The 16,556-nt window shown below is 44.0% G+C and overlaps 1 protein-coding gene across 1 annotated transcript in view; it reads left to right on the forward strand.

Annotated features, from left to right (window-relative positions):
* The window catches only part of GLT1D1 (glycosyltransferase 1 domain containing 1), a 46,651-nt gene that overhangs the window by 15,484 nt on the left and 14,611 nt on the right, over positions 1-16,556 (forward strand). The window contains exons 6-9 of the mRNA XM_070950577.1: positions 228-284; positions 7,466-7,561; positions 9,256-9,305; positions 11,075-11,118. Of these exons, the coding sequence (XP_070806678.1) occupies positions 228-284; positions 7,466-7,561; positions 9,256-9,305; positions 11,075-11,118 (247 nt within the window). The remainder of the gene's footprint in view (positions 1-227; positions 285-7,465; positions 7,562-9,255; positions 9,306-11,074; positions 11,119-16,556) is intronic.

The following is a 16,556-nucleotide window of genomic DNA, read 5'->3' on the forward strand; positions in this document are numbered from 1 at the left end:
TTTTTTCCTGTTTAAAGGTTTGACGCGTATGTTTGATTTATTTTCCTTTATTCTTTTTTCTTCTTTCTTACTTTCCATTAGTTTGTATTCATTTTTATCTTCTTGTTTAAAAGTTTCAATTTTTTTAAAAAAAAGACCAAGTGAAAACAACCTGCTGAAAAGCTTGCCCTGGCATGCTTTTGGAGGGGCAGTTGAATGCATGACCCCAAATTTACTCTCATTTCTAGGGATCGTGAGCCTTCCGAACAGGCAGCATAACTGGGCTGAATTTCTGCAGAGGGCAGGTAAAAATGCATACAAGCATGAAATGTTCTAGAATTTTTAGTAAAAGTCTTTCTGAACACAAATCTCTTTCTCTTTGGAGATTTGGGAAGGGAGAGGGAAGGGAAAGGAAGGGAAGAAAAGGGGGCAAGGGAAAGGAAAGGAAAGGAAAGGAAAGGAAAGGAAAGGAAAGGAAAGGAGGTAAATGGATGGGAAAGAGAATAAATGAATGAGAATGGGAATGGAAAGGAAAAGAAAGGAAAGGAAAAAAATGGATGGGAAAGAGAATGAATGAGAATGGGAAGGAAAGGAAAAGAGAACAGAACAGAGGGAAGGGATTAAATGGATGGGGAAAGGAAAGGAAAGGAAAGGAAAGGAAATAAATGAGGAAGGAGAAGAAAAAGGAGTAGGGAAAAAAAGAGAAGGAAAACTACCTATGAAACCATAATGGTATCTCCTAACACTGTTTACCCAAGTTTAAACAGAATTCCTCCTCACCGCGCATGCCCCATCCATCCCCTTGGCATTTTGCTGAAACAAAACCTGGGGAATTGAATTCAGAGCCTTCCATGCAGAAATCCTCTTTCTCCACCAACCGGGGGAAAGCTGATTGTTTAGCGCTTAAAAAAAAGGATTTAAGGTTTTCTCTCTGAAGGTTCTGCAAAAGAGGTCATACATCCTTCACTCCCCCGCCAGTAGGGTAGTTTATCCCTTCTGTATGGTTATCCTTGAATCACACACCTCCGTTGTACGTTGTGGCTTGGCCTCCGAATCATGCGCTTCGAGCTGACAGCAGTTCAAGGACCGAGAAGCCTGGAAGACTTTTCCTTCAAGCTGAAGTGCTGGTGACAAGTAGATAATTCAAAATTTCCATAGAGTGCGCCGCAGACGGGCACCGGCTCAGCTTTCCCTCCGCTGATCCTGGCGATTCCCCGGTTTGTCGAAACCAGAGATGGCTCCTTTTTCGGAAGGTTGAAAAGCGCGAAGCACAATCAGGAAGGGATGTTGAAGAATTGTGTTTTGTATTTTGGCTGAATGCTATTGTGGAAAGGCAGGAAATGGATGGATTGAGTTTGGCAGTTGGGTTTGGTGGGTGGGGGGAAGTGGATTGTTGCAAAAAACAAATCCAGAAGCACACACAGATAACTGAATCAGCTGGGTTCATTAACTTCTTTATAGCCATAATAACACATAAAGTATTTACAATACCAATAGTTGATTCTCCAGCTCAGATCAGCAGACATGTTTACATACACAGAGTACAGTAGAGAGCTTAACACACACAATGGTTTCAGTTTCTCTTTTCTCTGCACAGAATCAGAAGCTGCAGACTAAGGCACCCCCTGCCTCCAGTCTGTCTCAGCTCCCAATTGGCTGACTTTATTTGCTATGCCTATTCATTGGCTGACCATGTCTTCCCAGTCATGAATATCCTGACAATTGTCTCGGTTGGTTTCTTTATGTACTTATGGAGGGTTCTGTGCTCCCCAGTTCTCTGACCCCCCCCTAAAAATTTAAATAAATAACCCCCCCTTTAAATTTTAAACACCCCAAAACATTGTGGTGAGAACACCGGTGAGTTGTGATGGACGGGCCACAAAGGGTGAGAGGAGTGTAGATGTAATCAGAAGGTCATCCGTCGTAAGGATTGATCAGAAATCGGGAATAAATAGGCTTCTGTTGGGATTTTTGAAATGGGAACAGAAGCCACAGCTTCCGTTTTTAGGATTGGCAATGTCCTCGAGACCACCAGCAGGGAGATTCAGTGGAATAATTGCAATGAGGTCAGAATTCAATCTTCAGAGCCCTTCTGTGTGTGTGCGTGAGAGAGAGAGAGAGAGAAGGAAGGAAAGAAGGAAGGAAGGAAGGAAGGAAAGAAGAAAGGAGAGGGAGGGAGGGAGGGAGGGAAGGAAAGAATGAGAAGAAAGAAACAAAGAAACGGAAGGAAGGAAGAGAAAGGGGAAAGGAAGAAGACAGAATGAAAGGATGGAAGGAAGAAGGGAGGAAAAGAAAGAAAAGGAAAGAGCGAGGGAGGAAAGGAAGTAAAGAAAGAGACAAGAAAGAAACAAACAGAAGGAAGAGAAAGGGAAGGAAGAAAGGAAGGAAAGAAAGAGAAGAAAGAAAAAGAAACAAGGAAGGAAAGGAGAAAAGAGAGAGAGAAGAAAGGAACAAAGAAGGAAGGGAAAAGAAAGAAAAGAAAAGAAAAGAAAGAAATAATTTTCATGTTTCCCAGAAAGTTCCTATCATTCATAAGACAGGGAATCCTCGATTTAACAATCATTCGTTTAGCAACCATCCAAAGTTGTGATGATGGCACTGAAAAAAACCTGAACGACCAGTCCTCGCACTTACAACCATCACAGCATCCTCAGTCATATGAACGTGATTTGGCTGCGTGATTTGGCCATGTGCGACCTTCCCAGCCGGTTTCCAACAACTAGAGCAGTGTTTCTCAACCTTGGTAGCTTGAAGATGGGTGGACTTCAACTCCCAGAATCCCCCAGCCAGCGCCCTGTGATTCGCTTAACAGCCTCACGATTCACTTACCCACCACGGCCGAAAGGTCATAAAAGCGGGGGGAGGGACCTCTCACTTAACAACCACATCCCTTAGCCACGAGGCATTCCTGTCTCAATGGAGGTCATAAGCTGAGGACTGCCAGCTATTTTCACGTCTTAACAATGTTCAAAGCTTAACAGGACCCTGTGACCAATACCTGAAAAATCCACATTTATATTAAAGAGAAATCCGATCTCTTACCTGTCTAGGTGGCTCAGGGGCTAAGACGCTGAGCATGTCGATCAGAAAGGTCGGCAGTTCGGCGGTTCGAATCCCTAGTACGGGTCGCCTGTGTGAGCAGGGGGTTAGACCAGATGACCTCCAAGGTCCTTCCAACTCTTAACTGTTACATCAGTACAACACGACCCATCAATCAGCTGCGGCTCCCGACGTCCCTTTCCAGGCTGATGGGAATTGTAGTCCATGAGTACCACCCCCCTCGCCTTGGGTGGAAGATGCGAAACATTTCAAATTGAACCCTCCCCCCCCAAAGTTTGCCTATCTCTGCTGTCCTCGACTTACCACAGTTTGTTTAGCGACTGCTCCAAGTTACAAACGGCACCGAAAAAAGGGGCTTGTGACTTTCCCACATTTAACAACGGTTGCAGCCTCCCCGGGGACAAAATTCCAACTGACTCCGATTTACAACGGTTGGCAGTGTCCCGGGGTTCACGTAATCCTCTTTTGTGACCTTCTGATGGGGGGGGGAGCCAGATTCACTTAACAACCGGGTTAGTAACTTCACCGCTGCAGGGATTCGCTTAACGACGGTTGTAAAATGGGGCAAACCAGGGGTGAAATGATCCCGGTTCAGACCGGTTCGGAGAACCGGTAGCGATGGCAGCGCGAGGCTCCACCCACGCACCCAGTCGTCAATACTTCCTGGTTGTAACCGGGAAGTAACCTGTTTTTTTACCCTCTGCGCATGCACAGAAGGCTTTGTGCATGCACAGAGGGTCCGTGCGCGCGCGTGGCGTATGCACTTCTGAACCGGTTGGGAAGATAAGTAGATTTTCACCCCTGGGGCAAACGTCATTTCACAAATGTCTCTCTTAACAGCAGAAAATTTTGGGCTCCGTTGCGGTCGCAAGTCAAGGAGCGCCTGTGTTTGCCGAGCGTATTTTCAAGAGACGGGAAGGGGAGGGTTGTGGGTTTTGAAATTCTCACAGGTTGCGTCGCTGCGCGTTTGTGAAGGATGACAAAGGAAAGAAATAAGGAAAGATCAGCCCGCCGCAAAGAATTCCTCCTTTTTTTTTATTTTGAAAACTGCAGCTTTTCGCTGCTGTGACTACAGTTCACAAGTTACCTCTACGGAAGGAGAAGGAGAAGAAGAAAAAAATCAACGTAGGTTAAAATTGGAAATGGTTTAGACCTCCGTGGAATATTAAAATTGCATTAAGGGTAATTTTGGCTTCTTTGCTATCAAGCAGAATGGCTCTGTGCTTTATGGAGCACTAAGGATATTTTGATTATGAATCTAATTTTTTTTTTTTTTTTTGGTTTCTTCTTCCAACCCTTCTTTTCTTTTCAGCTCCTGTTTGGTAATTGAGCTATTTGGACTGGGTTGTTTTTTTTTCTTTTCTTTTTCTTTTTTGCCCTTTTCACGTTTTCTCTCGCTCGCCTTCTGTCGTCTGCTGCTTTCTAGTGTTGCCTGGTTCTGACGGAAGCTTAATGAAGTGGTTGCAAATTCTACAGAAAAGCAGAATCAATTTTATGCGGGAGAAAAGCCGAATAACCAAAGACCTACACACAGACACACACACACACACACACACACACACACACACACACACACACACACATCCTCTGTCTCCTTCTCTTTCTCTCTCTCCCTCCTTTCTCTCTCTTTCTCCTTTTTCTCGTTCTCTCTCCTCTTTCTCTTTTCTCTCTCCTTTCTTTCTTCTTTTATCTCTCCCTTGTTCTTTCTCTCTCCTCTTTCCTCTCCTCTTTCTCTCTTTCTTTCCTTCTCTTTCTCTTTCTCTCTCCTCTTTCTCTTCTCTTTCTCTCTCCTTTCTCTTTCTCTCCCTCCCTCTCTCTCTTTTCTCTCTCTTGTTCTCTCTCCTTCTCTTTCTCCTTCTCTTGCTCTCTCCTCTTTCTCTCTTTCTCTCCTTCTCTCTCTCTCTCCAGATTGGGTTTTAATTTCCAAAAAGCAATATTGTAAGCCTGGACTCTCGGCCCCCACCGGTGATATTTTGGAGAGATAAACAGACAGCATTGGCGGAGCTGGTTTTTGGTTACTGATCAGCCCCCATGTTTTATGCCAATCTTGAAAGAGATTGCAGGGATATTTGTTAAAAAAATGAAGAGGAAACAGCCACAGAAACCTTCCCTTTTCCCTTTTTTTCTTGTTTAAAAGGTCAGCGCAGGGAGCGAGAGACCATAAAAACAGAGAGGATGGTCGTATCTTTTCCAGTTCAGTTCCTTTTGCAAAAAAATAATAAAAAATATCCTCTGAATTACTTGTAGCATCTACTGTGGATGGAGACATTAATAAAGCTGCTGGAATCCGCCCGGCCTCATTTTTATAACCTTCAGATGTTCTGCAGTCCTCGAGTTACAACCGTATTGAGCTCCGGCTGTTACGGTCGTAAATTGTAACAGTCATAACGCATGATCGACGATGATTTTACGTCAGGGTTGTTTGGTTTTTTTTTCCCATTCATGGCCGTCATTAAGTGAATGTCGTAAAGCAAATACAGCGGCCATGAGTGCGAGCGTCGCAGTCACAAAGCGAACACAGCGGTTGTAAGTGCGAACCCATTGATTGAGGTATGGGAGGGGTTTTGCCGAAAACTGGGAGTAAGCGACGGCCAATTCAGTCACCCCCCCCACACCCCGTTTTTGGCCTAGCAGACCTCCCTGCAGCCTCCTGGGCCCAAAAACAGGGCCATGGTAGGGGGGAGGACAGACCTCACCCCCCACCCCGCTCTCCATCCCCACACTCCCCCACGCATGCGCACAAGCCCCTCTGCGCATGCACTCGCGTCTCCCGCGTGCGCCTTGCCCCCTGTGCATCCTGAAAATCAGCTGGCCGGCTGGAGGCGCGTGTACCAGATCTGGGTTTCAGCAGGTTCTTTTTTTTTTTTCAATTTAAAAACAAACTTTATTGAATTTAAAAATATTAACAAACAAAAAACAAAAAGAATATACAAAGTTTCTCTCCCTTAAAATTTACATTTTCAATCCATAATTACACTAACAAACTAAGTACATACGATTATATAAAACACATATATACAAATCTACAGACAGTGACTTATTTACCTTTTCTATCTATCTGACGGTGCATTTTTTTTTTTTTTTTTTTGCATTTCCTCTAATTCTTATCTTTACCCTTTTTTCCTTTGGTTTATCCACTTATACCATCTATTCCATACTGTAAAATACTTTTGAGTCTTCTTTATCTTTTAATTCTAGAGTTAATTTATCCATTTCTGCTCTGCATGCCAGCTTTGGCATATGTGCCATTGGTTCACCCCCACGGGATTAGACTGAGGCAGGTTGGATTGGTTAATCTGAGCTGGTCATTCTTCTCTTGTTGATGCCACCATTGTTGTAAGTGAGAGGCTAAAGAAAAATTCCACTTCTGCATTTAGCGGTTAAAATCCATTTTTTTATTCCCCTCATTCCAGTCTTGAAGAGGCACCAGCCACATTCTAACTTTTTTTTTTTTTTTAAATACTTTTGCTTCCTCAGGAAAGGTGGCAAAATTTTATTGGCTTTTCTTGATCTCTCCAAGCCTCCTTGAATGGTTAACTTTCCAAGATGGACTTTCCAGAAAGTCGCTTGGAAAAGTACCTTTTGGGACAACTATGACCTGGATGGCTGAGAATATCCATAGACATCTTCCAAAATGGACCAGTTATTCAGGATATGGATGGTATAAGGGCTCCTATCTTGGGTTGGACTAGAAGACCTCCAAGGTCCCGTCCAGCTTAGGAGTTTAGCCAAAGATTGCTTTGAAAAGCAATGGAAATAGAGAACATGAAAAAACTAGTTTCAGTAGACTGATTAATAGCACTTAGCAATAGCACTTCGACTTATATACCGCTTCACAGTGCCTTACAGCCCTCTCTAAGCAGTTTACAGACTCAGCCTCTTGCCCCCAACAATCTGGGTCCTCATTTTATCAACTTCAGAAGGGTGGAAGGCTGAGTCAACCTTGAGTCAGTCAGGATTGAACTGCAATACTGCATTCTAACCACTATGCCATCAGGGAGGGAGGGAGGGAAGGAAGAAAGGAAGGAAGGAGAAAACGAGCTATAGCAATAGCATTTAGACTTATATACCTCTTCACAGTGCTTTACAGCTCTCTCTAAGCAGTTTACAGAGTCAGCCTATGGCCCCCAACAATCTGGGTCCTCATTTTACCAACCTCGAAAGGATAGAAGGCTGAGTCAACCTTGAGCCGATTGGAATTGAACTGCTGGCAGCCAGCAGAGTTAGCCTGCAATACTGCATTCTAACCACTGTGCCACTATGGCTCCTAATAAGAGGGAAGGTGTTGGGTTGGAATCAACAACTTGCAAATATTCCTAGATAGTTGATGGTGTGTTGACTTGACAGAGTCCTTGACCCTTCTTAATTTTCGGAGAAGTTCTGATCCTTGGAAACTGAAGAAGTTTCAATCATCCTTTCTCTACAGGGATTGCCCAGGACGACCAGAATGTATATCTCTTCGTGCTGATCTGTGGACTAAGGAGAGTCAAAGATCCACTTTTTCTACTGGATGCTTTTTCAGGTCAACATTTTCCCATCCAACTTCTTAACCACACATTTGGCATGGATGACCCCCTACCAATGGCCATCTTTTTGGATGACTGGGAGGCATAATTTGAGGAGGTAGGGGGGCGCCTGGAATGTGATGGATACAGCTGTTGTGTCCATCTGACCAGAGTTTGGGTTTTCTAACTTCTAAATTTTTCCAATTTTGTGTGTTTTTGTGTGTGTGTGGTTCATAAGAACATTTGGGGAGGCGAATTCGCCTTTTTCCAGCCTCTCTTGGTGCTATGGAACTAAGAGCCTCTCAGAGGCGCTGTATCAGTGAGCTGGGCAGCAAAATAACTTTAATCGATCGATTAAAAGAAAAATAAATTGCGCCACTTTCCTTTGAGGACTGAGAACACACAAGATTCTTGGTTTTTAAATGATTTTATGTAAGAGTGAACATCTGATCATTGTGTGAAGGGACAACTCAGGAGAGGACAGGGCACCCACCATCATCCTTGGCCTATCTCCTTAATTGATCACATTACATTAAAATTACTGTCATTGGTTGAATGGTCCATTTGCTCGCCAGACAAATCTGAATTCTCCAGGTTCATTCTTTCGTTTATTCAGTTCCTGGAGCCATCCATTTCAAGCAAGTGACTCTGGGCACCAAACACTCATAAAATCAATTAAAAAGAGTTACAGGATAGTACAAAATTAAACATACAGGGCAACTGAGAGGAAAAGAATGCCATTATGTGTCAATATAGCCAGAAAACGGGGCCCTTCGTACTTAGATTGACGCTACTTTGGGTAGCAAACAGTCTACTAATCAAAGTAGATATAACTCTTAATTGGTTGGCCATGGGAGAATTAGTTGAGGAATTACTCAGACTTCAGATGCTGGGGGATCTAAGAGCTAAGAGCTAACCAACAGCTGGTTGAAATGTTCCTTCTCAGGAACATAATCTTCCACCATTTGGGTCCAACGTTTCTGTAGGCATCTCTATCTTCCCATCTTGGCTGGACTAAAATAACAACTTTAAATGGTTTCAAGCACCAACAAGGCAGATTCTGCCACCAATTATTGTTGTTGTGATCCACCAGCGGATCTGGCAGCAGATTCGGACAGTGAGGAGGTTGGGGAGGAACATGGGCCAGTCCTGGAGTCTGGGGAAGGCTCTGACGAGGGCTGTGTCGGAGGCAGAGAGAGGGCCAGGGCCATCTGACAGTTATCAGCTGCCTTCGGAGTTAGACATCAGTGAGGCAGACAAATAGCTGGAGCCTGTTCCCAGTGTGCGCATGCGCAGAGTTGCCAGATGAAGAGAACAGCTAAAGAACAAGGGTCGACTCAGGAGTAAGGCCACAGTTGGCCGATGAATGGCCCCTCCCAGAGGGAATAAAAGAGGAGCGAAAGGGGAGTGGAGTTTGCAGGAGACAATTAGTCCATTCCTGCATTCTTGCCAAGTATTGCGGGAGTCTGAAAGATATCGGCCTGGCACCTCTCCAAGGCTGATAAAGGTTGGGAATGGTGACTGTGGGAGAGGAAAGACCTTGCTGGAGAGGAATTCACTGTCAATTAAATAAAGGGGGCTTATCAGGACGAGGACTCAGCTTCGTGCTGGTGGGGGAGCCTAGGTCAGAACTATTGTTAGTCCATGTTACCATGCTTTAGTCTCACATTAATTTTAGTCTAACTAGAGTTGTCTCCTCTTCACTTGACAGAGTGGCATCGGGAAGATTCCAGAGTACACCTGCTCATTGTTGGACCTGCCGTAAGTTCTCTACATGCCACTATAATTAACTCCACCCTCCATCCTCCTTCTTGTCCTTTCCTTCTCTTTCCTTCCATCTTTCCCAGCATTAAGTTTTTTCCAGAGAGCCAATTCTTTGAATAAGATTTAATTTAGTTTAGTTTAGTTTAGTTTAGTTAGTTGAACCCTACCTTTCTTGTTTCTACAAATTGCTCAAGGCAGCAAACCTATTCATCCAACACAAGGTCCTCTTATTTTCCCAACAACAATCCTGTGATATGGGCTACACTGGGAGAGAGAGAGACTGGCCCAAGGTTGACTAAGGCAGGACTAGAATTCTTCTGGTGATTGGCCCAGAGTCACCCAACCGGCTTTCGTGCCCAAGGTGAGACTAGAACTCACCAACTCCTGGTGATTGACCCAAAGTCACTCAACTGGCTTTCATGCCTAAAATGGAACTAGAACTCACCATCTCCTGGTGATTAGTCCAGAGTCACCGAACCGACTTTCATGTCCATGGTAGGACTAGAACTCACCATCTCCTGGTGATTGGCCCAAAGTCACTCAACTGGCTTTCATGCCTAAAGTGGAATGAGAACTCACCATCTCCTGGTGATTGGCCCAGAGTCACCCAACTGGCTTTCTTGCCTAAGGTAAGACTAGAACTCACCATCTCCTGGTGATTGGCCCAGAGTCACCCAACCGGCTTTCATGCCCATGGTAGGACTAGAACTCACCATCTCCTGGTGATTGGCCCAGAGTCACCCAACTGGCTTTCGTGCCCATGGTAGGACTAGAACTCACCATCTCCTGGTGATTGGCCCAAAGTCACTCAACTGGCTTTCGTGCCTAAGGTGGAACTAGAACTCACCATCTCCTGGTGATTAGTCCATAGTCACTGAACCGGATTTCATGCCCATGGTAGGACTAGAATTCACCATCTTTTGGTAATTGGCTCAGAGTCACCCAACCGGCTTTTGTGCCCATGGTAGGACTGGAACTCCCAGTCACCTGGTTTCTAGGCCGGCACCTCAACCGCTAGACCAGACAGGCTCTCTTAAGATGCCCCATTTCCTGTTTTATTAAGTTGTCTTGATAAAACTCCACTTTCATTTCAACGTCGAATCCTTGTTTTACCGCTTCCCGTTCAGCTACAGCGCGTCTTTCCCATTTATTAATTCCCCCCCCCCCTTTCCACTCCGGTTCACTGTGAGATTTGAAAGCGAACTGGTGTGGAAAAGAAGATTGTGGAAAGGTACATAATCTAAACATGTATTTTATTTTTATTTTTTTTATTTTCCCCCCCTTTTTTCTGGCTTCCGATGCCTCCCTGCTTAGTTGAGACTTCAGGCAGTCAATTTTTGTCAATTTTTATTTGCGTCAAGTTTCCTCCGAAATGAGTTGTTGAAAGTGCCAGAGGGAGCTGCCAGGATGTTACACATCTGAAAAAAACCCTCAAATTTTCTCTCTTTCTGAGCATCGTCTTGCTTGTCAGGGGCAGGTAGGTTGGTGGGAAGGAGGAGAAAGTTTTTTGGGGGGTTGGGAAACGAATAAAAGAGCAAAGTTTTAAGTCCTCAAATTAGAGCATTAGACTAATTTCCTCTGACGTGAATGTTGGCATGGTAGATATTTGTGTTTTGTTTTTGAAATGCTTTATTTTGGCATCCTATCCTGAACAAATGACTTCTTCCAACTCCGGTGATTTTATTTTCACAATCTGGAGCTTGTTTTCCTGGCGTGCAATCATTCGTGCGTTGCCGTCTTTTTTTCTTTTCTTTTTTCTGCTGTAGGCTGATCCAACCTTCGCCAAAGAAGTTGAGGAGAAGGTGAACAGGTAGGTTGCTGTAATTTATTCATTCATTTATTTATTTAATTTAAGTTCTTGGACATATCTTCGTACTCTTCACCCTAGAAAAAAGATTGTTTGTAGTTAATATAAAATCAATCCTAGAAAAAGATTGATGCCTATCTGAAAAAAAAGTAAAATCGCTCTCCAATACGTTCCTTTCTCTCCAAATGTCTCTGAGCTCCATATCCTCCAAAATATCAAAAAAAGATTTAGGCAACTTGGCACGCATGGAGATCTTGGAAAGACTTTTTTTATCTTTCTGGGTATCTAATACCCCATTCCAATCACCCATTAAAAGTAAAGATCTATAGTCCCATTGTAATATTTTGGTATGTAAAAGTTTGTAAAATTTATCTTGTTGTTGATTAGGTGCGTATACTCCAATTACAAGCAGCTTCCCACTCTGTGTTGTTAATTCAATTGCAATATATCTACCTTGAGTGTCAGCCTCAATTAAATTGGCCACTAAGCCTCTTTTAACGTATATTACTAGGCCATTTTTCTTTTCTGGTGCTGATGCCACAAAATGTGTACCTAATTTCGAATTTATCAAGTACTTTTGATCTGAGGATTTGATATGCGTTTCTTGCAAACAAATGACATCGTTCTGAAATTGCTTCAAATAGTGAAATATTTTCTTTCTTTTTTGTGGAGAATTTAAACCGTTAACATTCCAAGATAAAAATTTATTTGCCATCTCTGGGCGTTCCAAGCTTTGAGAGCATCAGCTGAACCTCCTCCGCCATTTTAGACTTCGGCCTAGCTCCTCCCACTGCTTGTGTTTTTTGGGCTTGTTGAGTTGGCTCTTGAGGCTGTTGTGCCAGATGTTGTTTGTAAGTAGCTCTTGTCAATCGTTGATCTTTTGGCAGCTGTATCATCGTTAATGACTCAAGGGTTGGTGGTGGACCCCCACTCAATAATGGATCTTCTTCCAGAATGGCTCCTCCAGCTAGTGCTTGAGCATAAGTTTGTGGTTGCCCTCCATCTTTCTCTTGTTGAGTGATTTCCAATTGCTTTCTAGCACCCCCTGGTGAGGGTGGCCTTCCAGCCTTTAAAACATTGGCATAAAAATCTTTTGCCTTTCCAACTGTGTTTAAGCGATGTCTTTGCCCAGCGTATGTCACTATTATCCCAAATGGGACATCCCATCTGTACTGGAGTTGCTGGTTTCTTAGTTCATTCACCAAAAAGCCAAACTGCTTTCTGTCTCTTAACATTTTAGGAGGAAGCTCTTTCAGGACCACCAGCTCTTGTCCTTCCACTTTAATCTTATTTCTATAAAACGCTTGCAAGATGTCATTTCTAAGTCTCCTTGTTGTAAAATAAATCACCACATCTCTTGGTAGCTGCTTTTGTTTTGCCAGCCAGGAATTGACCCTGTAAATTTTGTCCATTTGAATTGCCACGTCTTCTGGCCTTTCTGAAATCAGCTCTGCTAAAGCATTGGAGCAAACATCTTTTAAATTTTCACCACTCTTTTCTTTCAAACCTCTCAGCCTCAGGGCAAATTCCATTGATCTGTATTGTAACATAACCATCTCGTCATCCACTTTCTCTGTCTGTATCATAACCTCTCCTAGTTTAGTTGCAAGCTCCAAGTTGGCATCATCAATTTCCCGCACTCTCTCCTCAATCTTTAACATGTGAGTAGCCAATCCTGAAACTGCATAAACAATGTCATCTCTTATTTCATCATGTTTTTCCTCCACCACACTTGTAAGTTTCTTTAACTCCTCTGAAAATTCTTTCATCATTTCTGTCTGATTGTTCAGGGCACCCATTATAAATTCTTTAAGGTCTTGTGACTGTGTATCAGCCGGAAGTTGTTGTTTTTGAGTCACTACAGGGGAACCTCCTCCCCCTTTAGAAGTTGGTGGCTTTAGTTGTTTAGCAGCCATTTTATTTTAAAAAGAGTTTTCCTTTTACAGCCACAAAATCTTATAAACAGTCTTACAAAGTATATTTCAAAGTTTTTCCAAAATAAACAATCCTCTCTTCAGGCTATACTCAATCCCCAGCAGTTTTCTCTTCAGGCAGAGGGCTCTTAACAAGCAGTTTCCCTTTAACTTTCACTTTCCCTTCCGCCCACAACAAAGGCTTCCTCTCCAGCCTCCAGCTCAGGAGAGCTCCGTTTGCAACAATGTAATCACGGAGTTAAGTTCTGTTTCTCTTAAAAAGCTTGCACTCTTGCTTCCGCTCTGTCTGCCTTGTTAGAAATCATTGAAACTCACTGTTTGCCGGCAGAATTGGACGCAGACGTCTTGCTCTGATTAACAGAGGCACCAGCGATCCGGAGCGATGGGAGGGGTGAACTGGGGAGCTCTCACCCTCCGAGTCCCTGGAATTAATCCAGTGACTTTCGGGGAGCTCTACCCACCCCCTCCGACTCTCCTCTCCTTCTTTGCCCGAAGGAGAGTTTTTTCAAACCGCCGGACAGCTGTTTAGCGCTGTCAGGGCGGTTTTTACAGATCGGGTGGCTGGCGGTCTATGGAGACCGTCCTCGTCGTCTGCGGGGCCACCGGAAGTCATTTATTTAATTTTTATACCGCCCTTCTCCCGAAGGACTCAGGGCGGTGAACAGTTAAAATAACATACATATAAAATGTGAATATAAGATGATTAAGCCAATTTGGTTCATCGGTTAAGAATCTTCAGTATAAAGATTTAGAACAATTAGAAGAGATTTATATGATATGTAATATTTATGTAATGTGATAAGGAGATTATTCCCCCCCCCCAAGGAAACCTCTGTTTATTTTCCTGAATTTCCTACACCAACCTTCTCTAATCTCCTCTCCTCCAGAGGTTAGGAAGCTCAACCTTGAGGGCCTCAGGAATTTTCATGCTATGATCCTTCCTTCCTTCCTTCCTTCCTTTCTCCCTCCCTCCCTTCCTCCTTCCCATTTTCCTTCTTTTTCTCCAACTCCTCTCTCCTTCCTTCCTTCCTTCCTTCCTTCCTCCCTCCCTCCCCCTCTCCTTTCCTTCTTCTTCTCCCTCTCCCTCCCTCTCCTCTCCTCCCTCCCTCCCTGCCATCTTTCTCCTTCCTTCCTTCCTTCCTTCCCCCTCCTTCCCTCCCTCCTTCCCATTTTCCTTCCTTCCTTTTCTCCAACATCTCTCCTCCCTCCCTCCCTGCCATCTTTCTCCTTCCTTCCTTCCTTCCTTCCTTCCTTCCTTCCTTCCTTCCTTCCTCCCTCCCTCCCTCCCTCCCTCCCTCCCTCCCTCCCATCTTTCTTCTTCTTTCCTTCCTTCCTTCCTCCCTCCCTCCCGTCTTTCTCCTTCTTTCCCACTTTCCTCCCTCCCTCCCATCTTTCTCCTTCCTTCCTCCCTCCCTCTCTCCCTTCCTTCCCTCCCACCTTCCCGTTTTCCTTTTTTTCAACTCATCTCTCCTTCCTTCCTCCCTTCCCCTCTCCTTTCCTTCTCCCTCTCCTCCCTCTCCCTTTCTTCCTCTCCTCTCCTTCCTCCCTCCCTGCCATCTTTCTCCTTCCTTCCTTTCTCCCTCTCTCCCTCCTTTCTCCCTTCCTTCCTCGCTCCCTCGCTCCCTCCCTTCTTTCCTTCCCCACCCTCTATCTATCCAAAGCAATTCTGGGCAGCTTACTATGATTTTAGTGTCACGGAAATTTCGAGCAACCAAAAAAACCCCACTTCGGTTGCCCAGGCACTTGGCACTTGAGAAAGAGGCCTTGTGGTGCACGATCAACCTTTCCAGCTCGGAAGCGATGAAAACTTCCCAGCTCTGAAGAAATGGCACGCAAAGGGGGAAACCCATCTCCTGCCCAAGAAGCCACATGGTGGGATCCCATGCCCGCTAGCCTCTGCTCATCCTTTCCATCAAACCTTGCGTGGATGCTGGGAGAGGGGAAAACCTTACAGGCAGGAGTCCTTTGTTTTGGATTCCCCTCGGTCAAGAATCTCCCATCGATTCGACACGGGGGTTACGAAGAAGGCAGAGTCAGAAACAACAGCGTTTAGACTCCCGCGTCGTCGGGCAGAGGAAGGAAGCATGATTAATAATTTAATATTCCCCCCTGCCTCCAGGGATTGGGAATCACATTGCAACGTATCTAGAAGATGGCAGGCGAGGTGAGGCTGCACTGGCATGAGACCGGTTGCTCTTTAAGGCTCCTGTTCTTAATTTCCCCAAGAAATCAATAACACCCTGACTAAGCGGTTCTTGTTGAAATAGGTTGGCTCTGCACTTTCAGCTCTTGACATTTGGTGAGGCCTTGTGGCCCAGCCTCAGGAGAAACGGTCTAAATTCCATGTCATGCTTCAGAACACGCCTGCTAGAATCTCTCCAGGAGACAGCTTACCAAATATATATATGTGTGTGTGTGTGTGTGTGTGAGAGAGAGAGAGAGAGAGAGAGAGAGAGAGAGAGAGAGAGAGTAAAAAAAGAAGCAGACATACTGCGAACTCTGGAACTTAAGATTTTAAAATTTTAAAAGAATTAAAATTTTATTTTACTAAGCTTTCGTCAGCCATCTGCTGACATCATCAGAGTATTAAACTACCATTACAGACATCTCTGCCTTTATGGTAGTTTAATACTCTGACGATGTCAGCAGATGGCTGACGAAAACTTAGTAAAATAAAATTGTAATTCTTTTAAAATTTTAAAATCTTAAGTTCCGGAGTTCGCAGTATGTCTGCTTCTTTTTTTACTAATATACCTGGAACTCGTATGTCTTCTCAAGTTTTCGCGGGTGTGTGTATGTAAAAAGTTAAAATCTCGGGTGTTTTTCCGCGTCATTAAAAGTCTGTTAGTTAAAATGCTTAAAATCCTGGCTAAAATCCAGCTTAAAATCCTCCAAAATCCCAACAAAATGCTTTGTAAGGTTTTTTGAAACTCTAGCTAAAATCCTAACCAATACTTTAAAAGTCTTCTTTTTTGGCAACGTTTCGACAAGCTCTCTAACTTGTCATCATCGGGCCCCTACTTTCAGTTTTTATATATATGGGTGGATAAATAATTAAATTAAATGAATTCACAGTTGACCTCTTCTAAGGACAAACATCTAAGAATTTAAGAACTGCAGGACTCGCTAAAAAAAAGAAGAAAAAAGTGAGCAGCTTAGGGAAAGTTTATGTTGGACATTCCATAAAAACACAGATTTTTTTTTTTTAAATGGGGCTTAAAATCATGGGAGAATTGGCAAATCCCCCCCCAATAACCCCCCCCCCCCCCAAGATGCTGATTGTCTATGGAGATTCTCAGTCATCCATGTCATGGTTGTCCCAAAGGTACTTTTTTCAAGAGGCAACTCGACTTTCTTGGTTTGTCTTTGAAGACGTTTCGCTTCTCATCCGAGAAGCTTCTTCCGCTCTGACTGGATGATGGGGAATGGAAGGATTTATGCTCCTTGCAGACGGCTGGTCCTTTGCATCCTTTTGGGGGGTTGTTAAAGCACTTGAGGTTTATCTGT

This window comes from Pituophis catenifer, unplaced genomic scaffold (genome assembly GCF_029215685.1).
Source record: "Pituophis catenifer annectens isolate HBS135680 unplaced genomic scaffold, rPitCat1.0.hap2 SCAF_10, whole genome shotgun sequence".
NCBI classification, from domain to species: domain Eukaryota; kingdom Metazoa; phylum Chordata; class Lepidosauria; order Squamata; family Colubridae; genus Pituophis; species Pituophis catenifer.